Here is a 19,050-nt window from a genome sequence, read left to right as displayed (position 1 = left end):
ATCCTCATGTATGCACCCTCAAATTTCTGTGACCATATGCATGTCCAGCAGTCTCTTAAATGTCCCCAATGACCTTGCTTCCACAACTGCTGCTGGCAACGCATTCCATGCTCTCACAACTCTGTGTAAAGAACCCGCCTCTGACATCCTCTCTATACTTTCCACCAACCAGCTTAAAACTATGACCCCTCGTGCTAGCCATTTCTGCCCTGGGAAATAGTCTCTGGCTATCAGCTATCTATGCCTCTCATTATCTTGTATACCTCAATTAGGTCCCCTCTTCTCCTCCTTTTCTCCAATGATAAAAGTGCGAGCTCAGTCAAGCTCTCTTCATAAGATAAGCCCTCCAGTCCAGGCAGCATCCTGGTAAACCTCCTCTGAACCCTCTCCAAAGCATCCACATCTTTCCTATAATAGGGCGACCAGAACTGGACGCAGTATTCCAAGTGCAGTCTAACCAAAGTTTTATAGAGCTGTAACAAGATCTCACGACTCTTAAACTCAATCCCCATGTTAATGAAAGCCAAAACACCATATGCTTTCTTAACAACCCTGTCCACTTAGGTGGCCATTTTAAGGGATCTATGTATCTGCACACCAAGATCCCGCTGTTCCTCCACACTGCCAAGAATCCTATCCTTAATCCTGTACTCAGCTTTCAAATTCGACCTTCCAAATTGCATCACCTCGCATTTATCCAGGTTGAACTCCATCTGCCACCTCTCAGCCCATCTCTGCATCCTGTCAATGTCCCGCTGCAGCCTACAACAGCCCTCTACACTGTCAACGACACCTCCGACCTTGGTGTCGTCTGCAAACTTGCTGGACCATCCTTCAATACCCTCATCCAAGTCATTAATAAAAATTACAAACAGTAGAGGCCCAAGGACAGAGCCCTGTGGAACACCACTCACCACTGACTTCCAGGCAGAATATTTTCCTTCTACTACCACTCGCTGCCTTCTGTTGGCCAGCCAATTCTGTATCCAGACAGCTAAGTTCCCCTGTATCCCATTCCTCCTGACCTTCTGAATGAGCCTACCATGGGAAACCTTATCAAATGCCTTACTGAAGTCCATATACACCACATCCACAGCTCGACCCTCATCAACTTTTCTAGTCACATCCTCAAAGAACTCATTAAGGTTTGTGAGGAATGACCTGCCCCTCACAAAGCCGTGTTTTCTGCATTTGATCAAGCCATGCTCTTCCAGATGGTCATAAATCCTATCCCTCAGAATCCTTTCTAACACCTTGCAGACAACAGGCGTGAGACTTACTGGTCTGTAATTGCAGGGGATTTCCCTATTTCCTTTCTTGAAGAGAGGAATTACATTTGCCTCTCTCCAGTCCTCAGGTACGACTCCAGTGGAGAGCGAGGATGCAAAGATCCTCGCAAGTGGCGAAGCAATTGCATTTCTCGCTTCCCAAAGCAGCCGAGGACAAATCTGGTCCGGGCCTGGCTACTTGTCAACCTTAATGTTTGACAAAATTTTCAGCACATCAGCTTCCTCTATCTCTATCCATTCCAGCATGCACACCTGCTCTTCAAAGGTTTCATTCACTACAAAGTTTGTTTCTTTCGTAAAGACAGAAGCAAAAAACTCATTTAGGGCTTCCCCTACCTCCTCAGACTCCACACACAAGTTCCCTATGCTATCCCTGATCGGCCCTACTCTTTCTTTGACCTTTCTCTTATTCCTCACATAAATGTAAAATGCCTTTGTGTTTTCCCTAATTCGTTCTGTCAAGCCTTTCTCGTGCCCCCTCCTGGCTCTCCTCAGACCATTTTTGAGCTCCTTCCTTGCCTGCGTGTAATCCTCTCTCGCTGAGCTTGACCCTAGCTTCCTCCACCTTATGTAAGCTACCTTCTTCCTTTTCACAAGAAGCTTCACCACTCTCGTCATCCAAGGTTCCTTTATCTTACCCCTTCTTGCCTGTCTCAGAGGGACATATTTACTCATCACTCGCAACAACTGTTCCATAAACAGTCTCCACATGTCTATAGTGCCTTTACCATGGAACAATTGCTCCCAGTCCATGCTTCCTAACTCATGTCTAATCGCGTCATAGTTTCTTCTTCCCCAATTAAATATCCTCCCATTTTGCCTAATCCTCTCCTTCTCCATAGCTATGTAGAATGTGAGGCAGTTATGGTCACTATCACCAAAATGTTCTCCCACCACAACACCTGATACCTGCCCCGGCTCGTTTCCGAGCACCAAGTCAAGAATGGCCTCCCCCTCGTCGGCCTGTCAACGTACTGAGTTAGGAAACCCTCCTGAACACACCTTACAAAAACAGCTCCATTCAAATCTTCTGCTCGAAGGAGGTTCCAATCAATATTAGGAAAGTTAAAGTCACCCATTACAACAACCCTACTACGTCCACACTTTTCCAAAATCTGTCGACCTATGCTTTCTTCAATCTCCCTGCTGCTATTGGGGGGCCTGTAGTAAACCCCTAACAAGGTGACTACTCCCTTGCTGTTCCTAATTTCCACCCATACTGACTCAGTAGGAAGATCTTCCTCAACAATGGAAGCTTCTGTAGCTGTGATACCCTCTCTGATTAGTAGTGCTACAACCCCCTCCTCTTTTTCCCCCTCCCTATTCTTTTTAAATGTTCTAAACCCTGGAACATCCAGCAACCATTCCTGCCCATGAGAAACCCATGTCTCTGTTACGGCCACAACATCATAGCACCAGGTACTGATCCATGCTCTAAGTTCATCACTTTTATTCCTGATACTCCTTGTGTTAAAGCAAACACACTTTAACTGATCCCTTGGTTCTTTCCCAGGAAAATCCTTCCCACTAGCTGGTCTACCTCTTGCTACTGCCTCACCTGCATCAACTCTCACCTCCGGTATACAGCTCAGGTTCCCATCCCCCTGCCATACTAGTTTAAACCCTCTCGAACTACTCAAGCAAACCTTCCACCCAGGACATTGGTCCCCTTCCAGTTCAGATGCAACCCGTCCTTCTTGTACAGGTCCCACCTTCCCCAGAAGGCATCCCAATTATCTACATATCTGAAGCCCTCCCTCCTACACCTGCTGCGTAGCCACGTGTTAAGCTGCGCCCGCTCCCTGTTCGTCGCCTCGCTATCTCGTGGCACCGGTCGTAAACTAGAGAACACTACTCTGTTCGGCCTGCTTTGCAGCTTCCATCCTAACTCCCTGAAATCACTTTTTATATCCTCAATCCTATTTCTGGCTATATCATTAGTGCCAATACGTAACACGATTTCTGGCTGTTCGCCTTCCCCTTTTAGAACCTTATACACCCGATCGGAGACGTCCCGGACCCTGGCACCAGGGAGGCAACATACCTTCCGGGAATCCCGATCCTGACCACAAAATCTCCTGTCAATTCCCCTAACTATCGAGTCCCCTACCACGAGTACTTTTCTATTCTGCCCTCTTCCCTTCTTTGCCACAGTGTCAGGTTCAGTGCCAGAGAACTGACTGCTACGGCTTTCCTATAGTAGGTCATCCCCCCCAGCAGTAGACTGAATGCAAAAATTTCATGAGGAAATTCTACAATGTTCTGCACTGGTAATGAAGCCAGGGCTCTCTACTTCTTCCTGGAAAAAAGGCCTGAACCATGTGCATTTGCCACCATACTCGTCCAACCAGCTGAGTTCATCTTCATTTTGAACAACTTATCCTTCAACTTCTCTCACTTCCTTCAGGTCAAGGGGATGGCCATGGGTACCCACATGGGCCCCAGTTATGTCTGTCTCTTTGGGAGACTTACGGAACATTGCTTGTTTCAGATCAACTGCAGCCCTCACCTACAATTCTCTTTCTAGTACATCAATGACATGATCAGAACTGCTTCCCTCTCTCATGCAGAATTGGAGACGTTTATCAACATCACATTCTATCCAAATCCACATGGCCTGGGATGGCAACTACTCTGCACAGGACCTTTAAGAAACTACACAAAGTTGTGTGCACAGCAAAGAACATCACGGAAGCCAGCCTCCCCATCCATGGGCTCCATTTACACTTCTCATTGCTGCAGAAAGGCTGCTAACATCAAAGATCCCTCCCATACTGGTAATGCTCTCTTCCAACCTCTCCAGTCAAGTAGAAGATACAGAAGCTTGAGCATACACACCAACAGGTTCAAGAATAGCTATTTGCTGTTATTAGACTGATGAATAGACCTAACTTCAAATGATGTTCATCTTGCTTTGTGAACCTCCTCTGCAGCCATAACCGTGTATGCCTTGCTTTGTCTAAGCGCCCTATGATCTGTATGAGCTAGTTTGCTATGATCTACCTGTCGTGCTCACAAAACAAAACTTTTCACTGTATTTCAGTATGTGATGACAATAAATCAAAATCAAAATCAAATCAATTTCCAACCTGCTCTCTTCCCCCTCCCTTCCCTCCTTAAACATGTTTCTCTTACTGAGGATGGGCTAGGTACCAATTTCCACTACAAACCCACTGACTCTTGCAGCTGCAGCAGGAACTGCAGATGCTGGAGAATCTGAGATTACAAGGTGGAGAGGTTGCTGAACACAGCAGGCCAAGCAGCAGAGGAGCAAGAAAGCTAATGTTTCGGGCCTAGACCCTTCTTCAGAAATGGGGGAGGAGATGGGGGTTCTGAACTAAATAGGGAGGGGGGGGGGGAGGTGGATTGAAGGTGGATAAAGGAGAAGATAGGTCAAGAGGAGACAGACCTGGACCATCTCTGATACCTCTCTCTCTCTCTCTCTCTCTCTCTCTCTATCCTTCCTGGGCCACTCTGTTTCCATCTCCAACAGCCACCTGGAAACCAATATCCATTTCAACCCCACCAACTCCCACAGTCACCAAGAATATACCTCCTCCCACCCACCTTCCTGCAAAAAAATGCCATCCCCTATTCCCAATTTCTTCACCTCCACTGCATCTGCTCCCAGGATGAGGCATTCCACTCCCAAACATATCAGATGTCCACGTTTTTCAAGGACCACAACATTCTTCCTCCGCCGCCCACCCCCCCACCCCCCTGCAGTGGTCGAGAACAACCTCGACAATGTCTCCTGCATTTCCTGCAACTCCCTCCCCACAATAAAAACCAAAACAGAATCCCCCCTCATCCTCACGTACCACCCCAGCAACCTTCGCATCATCCTCCCATACTTCCGCCATTTGCAATCCAACCCCACCACCAAAGACAATTTTCCCTCCCCACCCTTATCTGCTTGCCAGACAGACCACTCTCTCTGTGGCTCCCTTGTCCGCTCCACACTCCCCTCCAGCCCCACCACACCCGACACTTTACCCTGAAACCACAGAAAGTGCTACACATGTCCCTACACCTCACCCTTCACTCCCATCCCAGGCCCCAAAAAGACCTTCCACATCAAGCAGATGTTCACCTGCACATCTGGTAATGTGGTATACTGTATCCACTGTTCCAGATGTGACCTCCTCTACCTCGGGAAAATCGAACAGAGGCTTGGGGTCCACTTTGCGGAACACCTATGCTCAGCTCGCACTAAACAACTGCACCTCCCAGTCACGAACCATTTCAACTCCCCCTCCCATTCCTTAGACAACATGTGCATCCTGGGCCTCCTGCAGTGCCACAACAATGCCATCCAAAGGTTGCAGGAACAGCATCTCAGTTTTGCTTGGGAACCTTACACCCCAATGGTATCAACGTGGACTTCGCAAGCTTCAAAAATCACCCCCTCCCAAACGCATCCTAAAACCAGCCCAGCTTGTCCCCGCCTCCCCAACCCGTCCTTCCTCCCACACATCCCCTCCTCTCACCTCCACCCCCACCCCCACGGTCTACCTACTGGCCTCATCCCACCCCCTTGGTCTGTCCGACCTCCCTAACTCCCCACCTAAACTCATCTTTACCGGCTCCATCCCTGCCTGTCTCCTCTCCACCTATCTTCTCCTTTATCCATCTATCCACCTCCCGCTCTCTCCCTATTTATTTCAGAAACCCCTTCCCCTCACCCATTTCTGAAGAAGGGTCCAGACCCGAAACATCAGCTTTCCTGTTCCTCTGATGCTGCTTGGCCTGCTGTGTTCATCCAGCTCTTCACCTTGTTATCTCAGACTCCTGCAGTTACCAGGACTATATACATTCTCACACCCTGTTTCCAGTAAAGACTCCATTCCATTCTCCTAGATTCTCCATCTCATCTGTTCCAATGTTGCCAGCTTCGACAAGGGGGCATCTTCCTTCTTCCTCAACAGAGGATTTCTCACCACTGTGATTAACTGGGCTCTCAGTCATGTCTGACCCATCTCCCACACTTCTGCCCTCACCCCTTCTCTTCTCTCCCATAACAGCGAAAAGGGTCATCACTTAACACTCCACCAGCACACATCCAAAGGATTATTCACATCATTTCCAAAACTTCCAGTGGGACACCACCACAAGACACACACATCCCTCCCCTTCCTTGTCAGCCTTCTGCAGGAACCTTTCCCTGTAGGAGAGCCTGGTCCACTCCTCTTCCAAACCCAATGCTTCCCACACCCCATGATCACATTCCATTCAAATACAAAAGGTTTAACAGCTGCTCATTTACTTCCTCTCTCCGCACTGTCCAAGGTCCTGGATGCAGCTTCCAGATGAAGTAGTGATTTACCTCCACTTGACAAAATCTAGTATACTATATTCACTGCTCACATTATGGCTTCCTCTATATTGGGGGAGGAAAAAAAAAAGATGCAGTCTGGGTGACCACTTTGCCAAAGATCTACGTTCTGTCCATAAAACTGACCGACTTTCCTGTCGTCTACCACTTCAACGCACCATGTTCCCTAATCAACATCTCCTGCAATGCGCCAAAGCCTAGCACAAGCAAGACAAGCATCTCATTTTCCACTTGAAAACTCTACACCCCAGAGGAGTCCATACAGAGTTCAATCATTTTAGAGGCTGAGCACCTTCATCCAAATCCATACCCCAATCCCCACACACCAGGCATTGTCACATGAGCTGCTGCCATAGACATCCCATTGGCAGCTACTGATGCCCTCTGGCTGACCTCTACCCATTTCTATCTGTCCAACTCTCTATCTGGGCTTTATCTTCATTCATCATTTACTCCTTCCCGTTCCCTAGCTTCAGCATATATACCAACATTTTCCTAGATGCAATCAGTTCTGAAGAAGGGACACTGAACACAAAACATTAACACTCCTTTATCTCCTGTCAGACACGCTGAGTTTTCCCAGTAGCTTCTGTTTTTGTTCATCATTGTGTATTTATTCTATATGTTCATAACAACAAAAATAATTTCTACTGGGTCAGTTACCTCTCCGAAGTTAAGACAATCATCTAGTGCAAGAAATTAAGAATAGGTACTCATCCGTAACAACAAGTCTTTGATACTGTGCTTGTGAAATCAAATGTTCATTATGCAATACAAATATTTATTTTTTGATTAACACAGAATACAACCATGCATTGGTCCTGGAATGTGCTCATTGCATTCAGGAAAATTATGTCGAGCAAATATTCAAAATGCACACAACCGGTGATTCAGTATCCCAAATTACCCTTTAATTCTGATTACTTAAAATTTTTTCCAGTTAGATGTTTTCATGAAAGTTAATTTTTAGCAAAAGTCAAAGTACTGTGACAACCTGCATCTTTGGTCAAATATTTTGATGCTGTCAGCACCAACAACCTATTTATACATGAAACTAAAACAGAAGTGCTTGAAAAGCTCAGCAGGTCTGGCAGCCACTGCGGAGAGAAATCAGAGTTAGCATTTAGAGTCCGGTGGCCCTTCCTCAGAATCATTCTGAGGAAGGGCGACTGGTCCCAACACGCTAACTCTGATTTCTCTCCACAGATGCAGCCAGACCTGCTGAGCTTTTCCTGCAACTTCTGGTTTTGTTTCTGATTTACAGCACCCGGTGTTCTTTTGATTTTGAAATCTGTTTATATCTTCCCATTTCAACTGACCTCCATGTCTTGTGGGCACCAGGACTTTTATTAGATACCAGACATGTACTTGTACTAGTAGTTCAGATGATGGCTGAAACAGCTCTATATGAATAATGAATAAAACACTGACTATTTTGTCACAAAGACCTTGACATAAATTAAAATATTGCATGTAAGTTAAAATCCACTTCTTAGATACTTAAATTTACCATTGCAGAAAGTGAATGGGAGATTGGGGTGGGAAAAGAAAGTTATGTATTAAACTAGGAACATAAATATCTGGAATATATCACATCACTTCCTGGCAGATTTTATGATTGAGAGTGTGCACCAGGAAGGCCTCCTACCAGATGGTCAGATCAGAAATAAAGCTAAGTACAAAGAATGTTGTTTGAACCCTTGAACAGATTCTATAACAGTTTTTTTTGCTAAATGAGAAAACAGCAACAAAAATGGTGCAGATGTTGGAAATCTGAACTGCAACTAGGAACACTCCGTAGATAATGTGCCATCCGTGGTGACACAGTCAGGCAGGGATAAGGTTTCAGGCCAATTACCTTGCATCAGAATAAGTTGTAATTTGTTACGGCTGAAACCCTGTGCTTCCGCCTGCAAAATAAAACAGCTTAATACACTGGGGTCCTGCAATCAAGCAGTTCACTACACAGTGGAATTTGGTACAAAAGAAGTTCAAAATTACAGTTTAGAGTCATCATCAACAAAACAATTCAAATTTAAACTTTGTTAAACATTTTTAATTTGAGATCACACCATTGAAAAATGATTTTGAATAAATAGAAATTATTCATTGTGCTTTACTGCTGGAATCAGCATTCAAAATTGCTACTTTAATATTAAAATTTTAAACAAAATATATGTCATGAAACTGGCTGAACAAGGTGTAGAGCTGGATGAACACAGCAGGTTAAGCAGCATCAGAGGAGCACGAAAGCTGACGTTTTGGGCCTAGACCCTTTCCGAAGGAGGGTCCAGGCCTGAAACATCAGCTTTCGTGCTCCTCTGATGCTGCTTGGCCTGCTGTATTCATCCAGCTCTACACCTTGTTATCTCAGATTCTCCAGCATCTGCAGTTCCTATCATCTCATGAAACTGGCTAGTGAGTTGGCAGCCCTACGATTAAATAGGGAGCTTAGCCACCTGTACTTGCACTGATAGCTGTCCGAAGATCATCACAAAACAATGTGAGCTGTTAAGAGCCCACTCAAAGTGCTGTGAAAAGATCAGAGGTACCACACCTTAGGAAGGATACATTTGCCTTGGAAGGAGTATAACATAGGTTTACAAGAGTGCTACCAGTACTTCAGGGGTAAAGTTATGAGGAAAGATTATACAAATTAGGTCTGTTTTCTCTAGAGTTTAGAACTTTACAGGTATTCTGATCAAAGTCTTAAAAATATTAACAGGGAATAAAGACATGATAAATAAAAATAAACTATTTGCACTGATTGTGGATTCCAGAACCAGGGACATATTATGATAATTTGGGTCATACTTTTCCGGAGAGATATTCGGAAGCACTTCTACACATGAAGGGTGGGAGATGTTTGAAACACTTCCACAAATGGCAAAGGATGCTAGATCAATTGTTACTTTTAAATCTGAGATAAATAATTTTTCATCAAGTAAAGGTAGTGAGATATATGACCTAAAGGCAGGTATATGATCAGCCATTGATCAGCCTACTGAATGGCGGAAGAGGCTTAATGGCCTATGTTAACATATTTCAATGAATCATGAAAGAAAATTGTACACTACTGCAGACAGGCCAAGAAAATATTGACCAGATCTGGAAGCAGCCACACAAGTATCCATTTTGAAAATATCCAGGCACAACTTAATTCCTGGTGAATTAAAGATGATTTTAATTGAAGGAAAACAAATCTGAAACCACAGTAATAAAGCTGCCACAAAACATTACCAGAGAAGACACTAAAAGGTAAAAAGGCTATACTAATAACGCATTGGATTTCAACAAAGTCAAGTTTGTGTAACTTCCTTTCCTGCAGAACTGGGTATCAAGGAGATTCAACTATTCATTGAAAAATTCACCAAGCCATACTGCTTCCATCATCTGAACCCAAAATAACACAATATTACTCCTTAAACAGCAAAGTCTAGATATCGGAGATAATAGGAACTGCAGATGCTGGAGAATCTGAGATAACAAGGTGTAGAGCTGGATGAACACAGCAGGCCAAGCAGCATCAGAGGAGCAGGAAGGCTGACATTTCAAGCCTAGATTGATGAGGGCTCTAGGTCCGAAACGTCAGCTTGCCTGCTCCGTTCATCCAGCTCTACACCTTGTTAAGTCTAGATACCTAATGTTTTCCAAACCTTGGTTCCATCGTGATTTGCTACATGTCAGAAAACATATTTGTACAGAACAAACAAACATACTAACTATCTTGTTAATTTGAAATTCTTGCACACATGCAAACCGAGAAGCACCTGGTAACAAGATGGGAATATCAAATGAGTTGAGCAGCTGAAAAACAGAACCTTGCAAACTGAACCTCTTGACCAATGCATCACATCTATCTTCAAAACCAACAGAAGAGAATTGATAATTCATCCGTGTCAAAAACCCTCGGAAATACAGAGTTTCCACCTCAATCACGGCACACACACACACAACAGCAAGGAGGATTCAAAGACTCCATTCATGAAAACCAACATGAAAGCAAGAATCTAATTGAAATACAGTGGATTCAATGCCCATAATCTAGGTCCCATACTCAAAGCCAAGCCATACTCAAAATTCAATTTCAAAACATTAGGGGCATGCACACATGGAATCTGGAGAAGTATCATGTAAAAACTGATTTTTTTTGTTTTTGATTGTAGGTTGAACTAGGCAAAGGACGGTTTTAAAAATTCGAGGATTTTCAAAGAGACTATTAAGCTTTTTTTTAGAAAGCAAGTTACCAGCATAGATCACAAGTGGTTTTGTATATTGTTGTTTGCTCAACCAGAGGGGGAAGATTAGTTGCAGACAAACTGAAATTCCAGCAACAAGAAGTGATTAGTCTGTTGAGTGGTGGTAGTTGTCAATGACAAAGATCTTCTGTCTGCCAGCAAATGTGCGGCTGGTTCCCGGGTAGGTGAACAGCTTGTGGTGAGAATAGTCTAGCCAGTAGCGTTCAGATCTCCGGAAACAGAGGTGCTGTCAACTTTTGGCCAATAAGTCAGAGACCTTTACAATTCATGAACCAGTCAGTCACTCTCTGCCTTCTGCAAACTAGCAAAGGTACCTGCAGAGGAGAGATTAAGGAGCAGCAAATCCTGGCAAGCCAGAAGGATTACCTCAGCAAACCATGGGAGCTGAGATATTGAATTGCCTTCCCAGTTTTCTCCTTCACCTTTTTTTTATTTTGTCTGTAAAGGGGAGTACTTTATAACAAGAATTAGAGTTTTAACTCAAAAAAATTGTGCGTCAGCATGCTGCAACTGGACAAAATGCTAGCGCGGCCTCATTTGGAATATTGCGTGCAGTTCTGGTCGCCCCATTACAGGTAGGATGTGGAAGCACTGGAAAAGGTGCAGAGGAGATTTACCAGGATGTTGCCTGGTCTGGAGCGCAGGCCCTATGAAGGCAGGCTGAGGGACTTGGGTCGGTTCTCACTGGAGAGAAGGAGGCTAAGAGGGGATTTAATAGAGACATACAAGATGATCAGAGGATTAGACAGAGTGGACAGTGAGAGTCTTTTTCCGAGGATGATAACTTCAGCTTGTACAAGGGGGCATAGCTACAAATTGAGGGGTGATAGATTTAAGACAGATGTCAGAGGCACGTTCTTTACTCAGAGAGTGGTAAGGGCGTGGAATGCCCTGCCTGCCAATGTAGCTAACTCAGCCACATTAGGGGCATTTAAACAGTCCTTGGATAAGCGTATGGATAATGATGAGATAGTGTAGGGGGAGGGGCTTAGATTAGTTCACAGGTCAGTACAACATCGAGGGCCGAAGGGCCCATTCTGCGCTGTATTGTTCTACGTTCTAACAGTTCATAGTTGTTTATATAGTTGGGGAGGCAATGGTTTTATGGTATTATTGCTGGACTGTTAATCCAGAGACCCAGGAAATGTTCTGGAGAACTAGGATCAAAACCCAGTACTTATCTTCCTTTTAGCTTTACTGGTTACATTCTCTGTAATGATGTCCTCTCTCCCATCCCTCTGTCCACCTCCAGTGGGACTGCTGTTCTTTCCAGTCTGGCAGGTAGGCACATTATTGTTCTACCATTTGCACATTCTGACCACTTAATCCGAACTATCAATATCTTTTCTCCACCAGCACTCTACAGTCACCAACTAACGACCCCCACAACCCAAAATATTGCATAAGTGCTGTCCCTTTCACACTTCATTTCAGCTCTGAATAAGACTCAAAATATTAGCTTGCTCTCTCTCTGACCTGCTGTGATCTCCATCATTTGTTCTTTTCAGTACTGACAGATATTTAATTGGTTAGGGAATCAAAGTTAGTATGAAAAAAGGTGAAACTATAGACCAGAGGGGTTACCAGATCTGTTGCTTTCTTTGATTGGCACAGCAGACTCATTGGGCTGAAAGGCCTATTTCTGCTCATACGTCTTATGGTCTTATAGGGCCTTCTCAAGCTAGTTCTATCATTCAACAGATCATTGTTGACTTCATATCTCAAATCTATTTGCCTGCCAACACCCTTTCCTAAGAAAAATCTATTTACCATACAATTTGTTAAATCATCATCCTTGGCCATTGGTTGTGGCGGGGGCAGTGGTGTTCAGACAGTCACCAACGCATCATCCTCTGACACTTCTGCCATCTGCAATCCAACCACACCACCAAAGACATTTTTCCATCCCCACCCCTGTCTGCTCTCCAGTGGGACCACTGTCTCCATGACGCCCTTTTCCGTTCCACACTCCCCTCCAACTGCACCACACCCGGCACTTTCCCCTGCAACAGCACGAAGTGCTACACTTGTTCCCATACCTCCTCCCTCAGCCCCATCCCAGGCCCCAAGATCAGTTTCCACATCAGGGAGATGTTCATCTGCATACCTGCCAATGTGGTATACTGCATCCGCTGTACCTGCTGTGGCCAACTCTACATCGGGGAGACCAAGCGGAGGCTTGGGGACTGCTTTGCAGAACACCTACGCTCGGTTCGCAATAAACAACTGCACCTCCCAGTCGCAAACCATTTCAACTCCACCTCCAATTCCTCAGACAACATGTCCATCCCGTGCCTCCTGCAGTACCACAACAATGCCACCCGAAAGTTGCAGGAATAGCAACTCATATTCCACTTGGGAACCCTGCAGCCCAATGGTATGAATGTGGATTTCACAAGCTTCAAAATCTCCCTGACACCCACTGCATCCCAAAATCAGCAGAGCTCATCCCCACCTCCCTAACCTGTGTTTCCTCTCACCTCAAGCCACACCTCCATTCTCTACATACTAACCTCATCCCGCCCTCTTGACCTGTCCATCCTCCCCAGACTGACCTCTCTGCTCCCTACCTCCCCATCTGCACTCACCTCTACTGGCTCCATCCCCCACCCCTTTAACTTGTTGTCTCCTCTCCACCTATGTTCTCCTCTATCCATCTTCGTACCACCTCCCCCTCTCTCCCTGTTTATTTCAGAACCCTCTCCCCACCCCTGTCCTCCTCTTCTGATGAAGGGTCTAGGCCCAAAATGTCAGCTTTTGTGCTCCTGAGATGCTGCTTGGCCTGCTTGTCATCCAGCTCCACACTTTGTTACCTTGGATTCTCCAGCATCTGCAATTCCCATTAATTCCAAAAACTAGTGTTTCCAAATAAACCTACTGGACTGTAGCATGGTGTCGTGTGATTTCTGACCTTGACAAGTATAGCAGAACAGATAGAGTGAAATTGTTCTCACGCGTGGACAGGTCGAAAATAACACAGATTTAAGATGAAAAAGTTCCAAAGATATCTTAAGTAAAAAAAAATTTCCAATGCAGTGAATGGCAATGATCTGGAACAAATCACCCAAGACTATGGTGGAAGAAAATTCAACTTTTCCAAGGGGAATTAGATAAGTGATTGAAGGGCACAGATTTGCAGGACTGTGGGGAAAGGCAGGAAATGTGACAAGTTGGTTTGCTTTTACAACATGCTGGTCACCCTGCCATAGGAAGGACATAATCAACTTGGAGAGGGTGCAGAAAAGATTTACAAGGGTGTTATTCGGATTGAAGAATTTGAGTTATTAGAAGAGGTTGGATAAGCTGGGACTTTTTTCACTGAAACATATCAGACTAAAGAGTTACCTTACAGACATTTATAAAAATTATGAGGGGTAGAGATAAGGTGAATAGCAAAGGTCTTTTCCCCAGGGGATAGACCGAAGGATCTATCTCTATGCTGTATGACTCTACAACCCTGTAAGCAAGACAGTGGTAAGGGTATGGTGGTACAGTCCTGTGGGTGAGCCTTAGATATCCATAGCTTCCAAAATCCTATGCCTTCAGATTAAATCTCTTGCTTGTTATCACCTATCACACTCAGTTAATGTGTCAGTACACCTCCATGTTGAGCATCACCTGAAGACAACGAGGATAGCAAAGACAAGGAATATATTCATGTGGAGAAATGTCAACATCTATTATATAAAATGGCTTAGTAGAGCCACTGACTCAGTTGACAGGGAACTACAAAACACAGCTGTCAGTCTGCATCAGCAACAGACATCAGATCAGCCTTGAGAGTGAACCCAGAAAGTATCTGGCCCTCATGGAGTCCCCAGCCGAACACTCAGATCCTCCATGACCCTGTGGCCAAATTCAGCTAAAACTCCATTTACAATTAACAGTGGAGTCGGCTGGATCTCAAACAATGATGAGAGAGTACAGGAAGTGGATAGAGAACTTTGTGGCACGGTGTTGACAACAATCTCTTCCTCAAAGTCAGCAAAATGAAGACGCTGGTCATCAATCTCAGGAAACTGAGTGGAGAACACGCCCATCTGTATCAATGGCGTCAAGTTTGAGGTGGTCAAGAGCTTTAAGTTGACAGAAGTAAATATCCCCAACAATCTGTCCTGGTCCTACCATGTCAATGCTACAGTCAAGATAGCAGACCAATATCTCTACTTCCTAAGGAGGATAGAGAATTTGTCATTCCACAATGACTCTTAGCAATTTTTATAGATGCACCACGGAAAGCATCCTATCCAGATGCATACCATAGCTTGGTACGATGACTGCTCTGCCCAAGACCGTAAAAGGTTAGAGTTATGAATGCAGCCTATTCCATCATGCAAGCCAGCCTTCCTTCCACTGACTCCATCTATACTTCCTGCTGCCGTGGAAAAGCAGCCAAAATAATGAAGGACCCCTCCCTCCTGGTTAGGCTCTCTTCCACCATGGAAAAGATACAAAACTTTGAAAACATGTACCAACAGATTCAAGAACAGCTTCTTCCTCACTGTCATCAGTCTTACGAATGGACTTCTCATATATTAGAAGTGATTTTTCTCTGAACCTTCTCTGTCGCTGTAACACTATATTCTGCATTATGTTCTATTATCCTGATGTACTTATATAGGTATGTTTTGTCCAGTTAGCATGCAAAACAATACTTTTCACTCTGTTATCACATGTACCGAGATAATAAATTAAATCAACACTTGGGGATGATTTATTTGATCTCATCCTTAAATCTGCTTGTTGCAGATACTATCATTGGAAGGACTGATCATCACACTATCCTTTTGGAAGTCATGCAAAGATGAAAGCTGAGAGATTTATATATTTTATACATCATGTTTATGGGTTTGATTTCAAACAATTGCTTACCTTTGTGAAGGGCCTTTTTCAAAAAAAGCTAAAAATTAGTCAAAAATGAAAGAAAAGTGTGGATGCTAGAAATCTAAAACAAAAACAGTAATTGCTGCAGTAACTCAACAAGTCTGACAGTATCTCTGGAAAGAAAGCAGTATTAATGGCTCAGCTCCAGTGGCACTTCTTCAGAACCTTTTCAAACCAAACAAACAGTCAGTCAGTCTTTCTGGAACACTGATCTAATCCAGTAGGTGCCATCAGACCGCAAGAACCCCTGAAGTGTTCATGGAAAATTGTTAGTGCTGTGCTGGGTTTACTACCAGGTGTGTGAAAATTAAGGATATTAAATTGGTTTTTGTTCAGAATAATCAAGGAACAATTATCGTTTCAGAGAAGATTATTCCACCAGATTATAAAACTTATGATGTAAAACAACTAGAATTTTGGTACTTTATTGAATGTTTTTGTATTATTATTCCATTGGTTTCTGCCTTTCTCTCCCAACTATTTTTGGAAATAAACTGATTTTTCCAGTTTTGTTATATCCAATTATCCCTATTACAGTATCAACACTGTAATCTGACACAACATCCCAATGCAACGGTCTGAAAAATCCCAGAGTGAGCATAGGAGTTGGAACATGTTGCAGCTGTACAAGACACTGGTGAAGCCACTTTTCAAAAGATTACGTGCTGGTCTCTTTGCTACAGGAAATAAGTTGTCAAGCTTGGAAGGGTTCAGAAAAGATTTACAAGGATGTTGCCTGGGTTGAAGGTTTCAGCAATGAGGATAGGCTGAATCTTTTTTCCCCTGGAGCAGAGACTGAGGGGTTGGTCGTTCAGAGGGTTATAAAATCATGAGGAGCATGGATAGGGTAAACAGCCATGGTCCTCTTCCCTGGCTAGGGAATTCTCAAAACTAAAGAACATGGGTTTAACGGTGAGAGGGAACAATTTAAAAGGGACCTGAGGGGCAACAGTTTTCATGCAGAGGGTGGTGCGTGTAAAGAACAAGATGCCAGCAGCGATGGTGGAGGTGGGAACAAGTAAAACATTTAAAAAGAGTCTACGGGTATACGAATAGGAAGGGTTTAGAGGGATGTAGGCCAAATGCTGGGCAGCACGATGACAGTGATGAGCACTGCTGGCTTACAGCACCAGGAACGCGGTTTCAATTCTGCCACCCAGTATCTGTCTCCGTGGGTTTCCTCCCGCAGTCCAAAGTCATGCAGGCTAGGTGGATAGGCTATGCTATATTACCTGTAGTGTTCAGGGGTGTGGAGATTTGGTAGGTTATAGGGAGTTGGGTCACTGTAGCCTTGTTGGGTCGAGTGCCTTGTTATGGATGGCACAGTAGCTCAGTGGTTAGCACTCCTGCCTCACAGAGCACCAGAAACCCAGGTTCAATTCCACCCTCGGGTGACTGTCTGTGTGGAGTTTGCATATTCTCCTCGTGTCTGCGTGTGTTTCCTCCAGGTGTTCCAGTTTCCTCCCACAGTCCAAAGATGTGTAGGCTATGTGGTTTGGCCGTGCTAAACTGCCCAAAGTGTTCAGGGATGTGTAAATAAGGTGGGTTATGGGGGAATCGGTCTGGGTGGGATGCTCCGAGGGACGGTGTGGACCTGTTGGCCCAACGGGCCTGTTTCCACACTGTTAGGATTCCATGAAATGGGACAAGGTCAGATTGGGGCGTCTGGTCGGCTCAGACGAGTTCGACCGAAGGATCTATCTCCATACTGCATAACTCTAGGATACCTAGAGCTCCAAAGAAACTAGTTCGATAGTAAATACAATCCAATGTGAGCCGACTCCACCTTGTAACATCGATGTACGTTGGTCGACACTAAAAAATTCCGTGGAATATAGTTTTTAAAGATAGTTTGGTTAGTCACTCTGTCCTCTTCACTTTTAGTTCCGATTTGAAATTGGGATAGAATCAATTCTCACCTCTTTGACTTTCTCCCGGTGGCTCCTCACGTCTTGATCTGCTTGCTGTGTTCCTTCCTCCAGCAGTGGCTGATAGCGGATGTCGCTGGCGTCCAGCACCTCCACCCCGTTCTCGGAATCCCGAAAGCTATGCTCTCTTTCCGTTACCTCCTGGCGGATCTGCGCCGACACCGACTCTTTACCGAATCGGTCGTTCTGTCTTCGCCGAGCGGAACCAACGTGCGTTTCTGTCTGCCTATACCGCGAGCCCCCCGCGGCCCCCGACCCCGCTCCCACTGCCAGTCCGAGTCCGCTCCCTGCACTGTCTGTACGCTGCGGCTCGGAGGGCAACAAGAAGAAGCGACGGAGGCGAACGGAGTCCGGTAGAAAGAAGATGGCCCCGAAACACACAGTGACCAAGGCACTGAGCAGGATCAGGAAGACGAACCGCCTGGAGAGGCGAACACCCCCGAAGCGACCGCCCAGCCCCAGACCGGACCCTGAACACAGCTTTCGGATCATCAGCTCAACAAGGCAAAGTGATGTGGAGGTGCAAAGAGTGGAGGTGGTTCCCAAACCCCAACGGGATCTTCTTCAAAGACAACCCCGCCAAAAAAAGACTGCTTTCAAATCACCCCCAGCAGTCTCGGGCCTTTCGCGCCCCCCTCCCCCAGCCAACCCCCTCTCTGTGGGTCTCAATATTGGTCTCGAGACGCACAGCCTCACTATCCCGCGCTCCGCTGTCTCGCGAGTGACCGTTGGCCTGAGTCCGCTGGCGCCGTGTTTTTCTCCCGTCACAATCGCTCACACACGGCGCCGGAAATCCCGCCCCCGCGTCTATCATTAGTCACCATTGTTGTCAATTTAGATAACATACAGGCAGTCGAGCGGATCACGGAAATACAATCAGATACCCGGAAAAAAACATCTGAAATGCCACTGTTCTTCAGAACTACCGGGCTGGAGTATACACGGAAGGAAACGTTAATGTAGCCTGGCGCAGCCGAGAAGACAGCAGTACTGTAAAGAGGCAATAAAGCGGGAAAGAGCAGGGAAGTCACAAGAATAAGATGAGAACGGGATGGGGCGGAGACAAAGGTCCCTTTCTGCAACCTTAGACATGTTTGGTCATGCAATTCTTTTCCATGTTGTCCAGTTGGATGAACTGCTCTTGCTTGAATATTAAAAACGACTGAGCGTGCTGGAGATCTGAAGCATAAGTAGAAATTGGCTGGAGAAACTCAGCGGGTCTGGGAGCATCTGTGAAGAGAAAACATTTCGAGACCAGTAACCCTTCTTTGAAATTGTTCTTGCTTCGGTCTGTATCTAATCATAGACAGCGCATCATCTACAATGCTTCTCTTCCTGTTCTGGCTTCCCCTAAG

The 19,050-nt window shown here is 45.2% G+C and overlaps 1 protein-coding gene across 1 annotated transcript in view; it reads right to left on the bottom strand.

Annotated features, from left to right (window-relative positions):
- Positions 1-18,464, bottom strand: part of LOC125464956 (mannosyl-oligosaccharide 1,2-alpha-mannosidase IA-like) — a 137,789-nt gene extending 119,325 nt beyond the window's left edge. The window contains exon 1 of the mRNA XM_048557924.2: positions 17,687-18,464. Within this exon, the coding sequence (XP_048413881.1) occupies positions 17,687-18,187 (501 nt within the window). The 5' untranslated portion in view covers positions 18,188-18,464. The remainder of the gene's footprint in view (positions 1-17,686) is intronic.
- Between the last annotated feature and the right edge of the window lie 586 nt (positions 18,465-19,050).

The sequence above is a fragment of the Stegostoma tigrinum genome, chromosome 24 (assembly GCF_030684315.1).
Source record: "Stegostoma tigrinum isolate sSteTig4 chromosome 24, sSteTig4.hap1, whole genome shotgun sequence".
NCBI lineage: Eukaryota > Metazoa > Chordata > Chondrichthyes > Orectolobiformes > Stegostomatidae > Stegostoma > Stegostoma tigrinum.
Note: the sequence above shows the minus strand (reverse complement) of the source record. Positions and strands in the feature narration are given on the sequence as shown.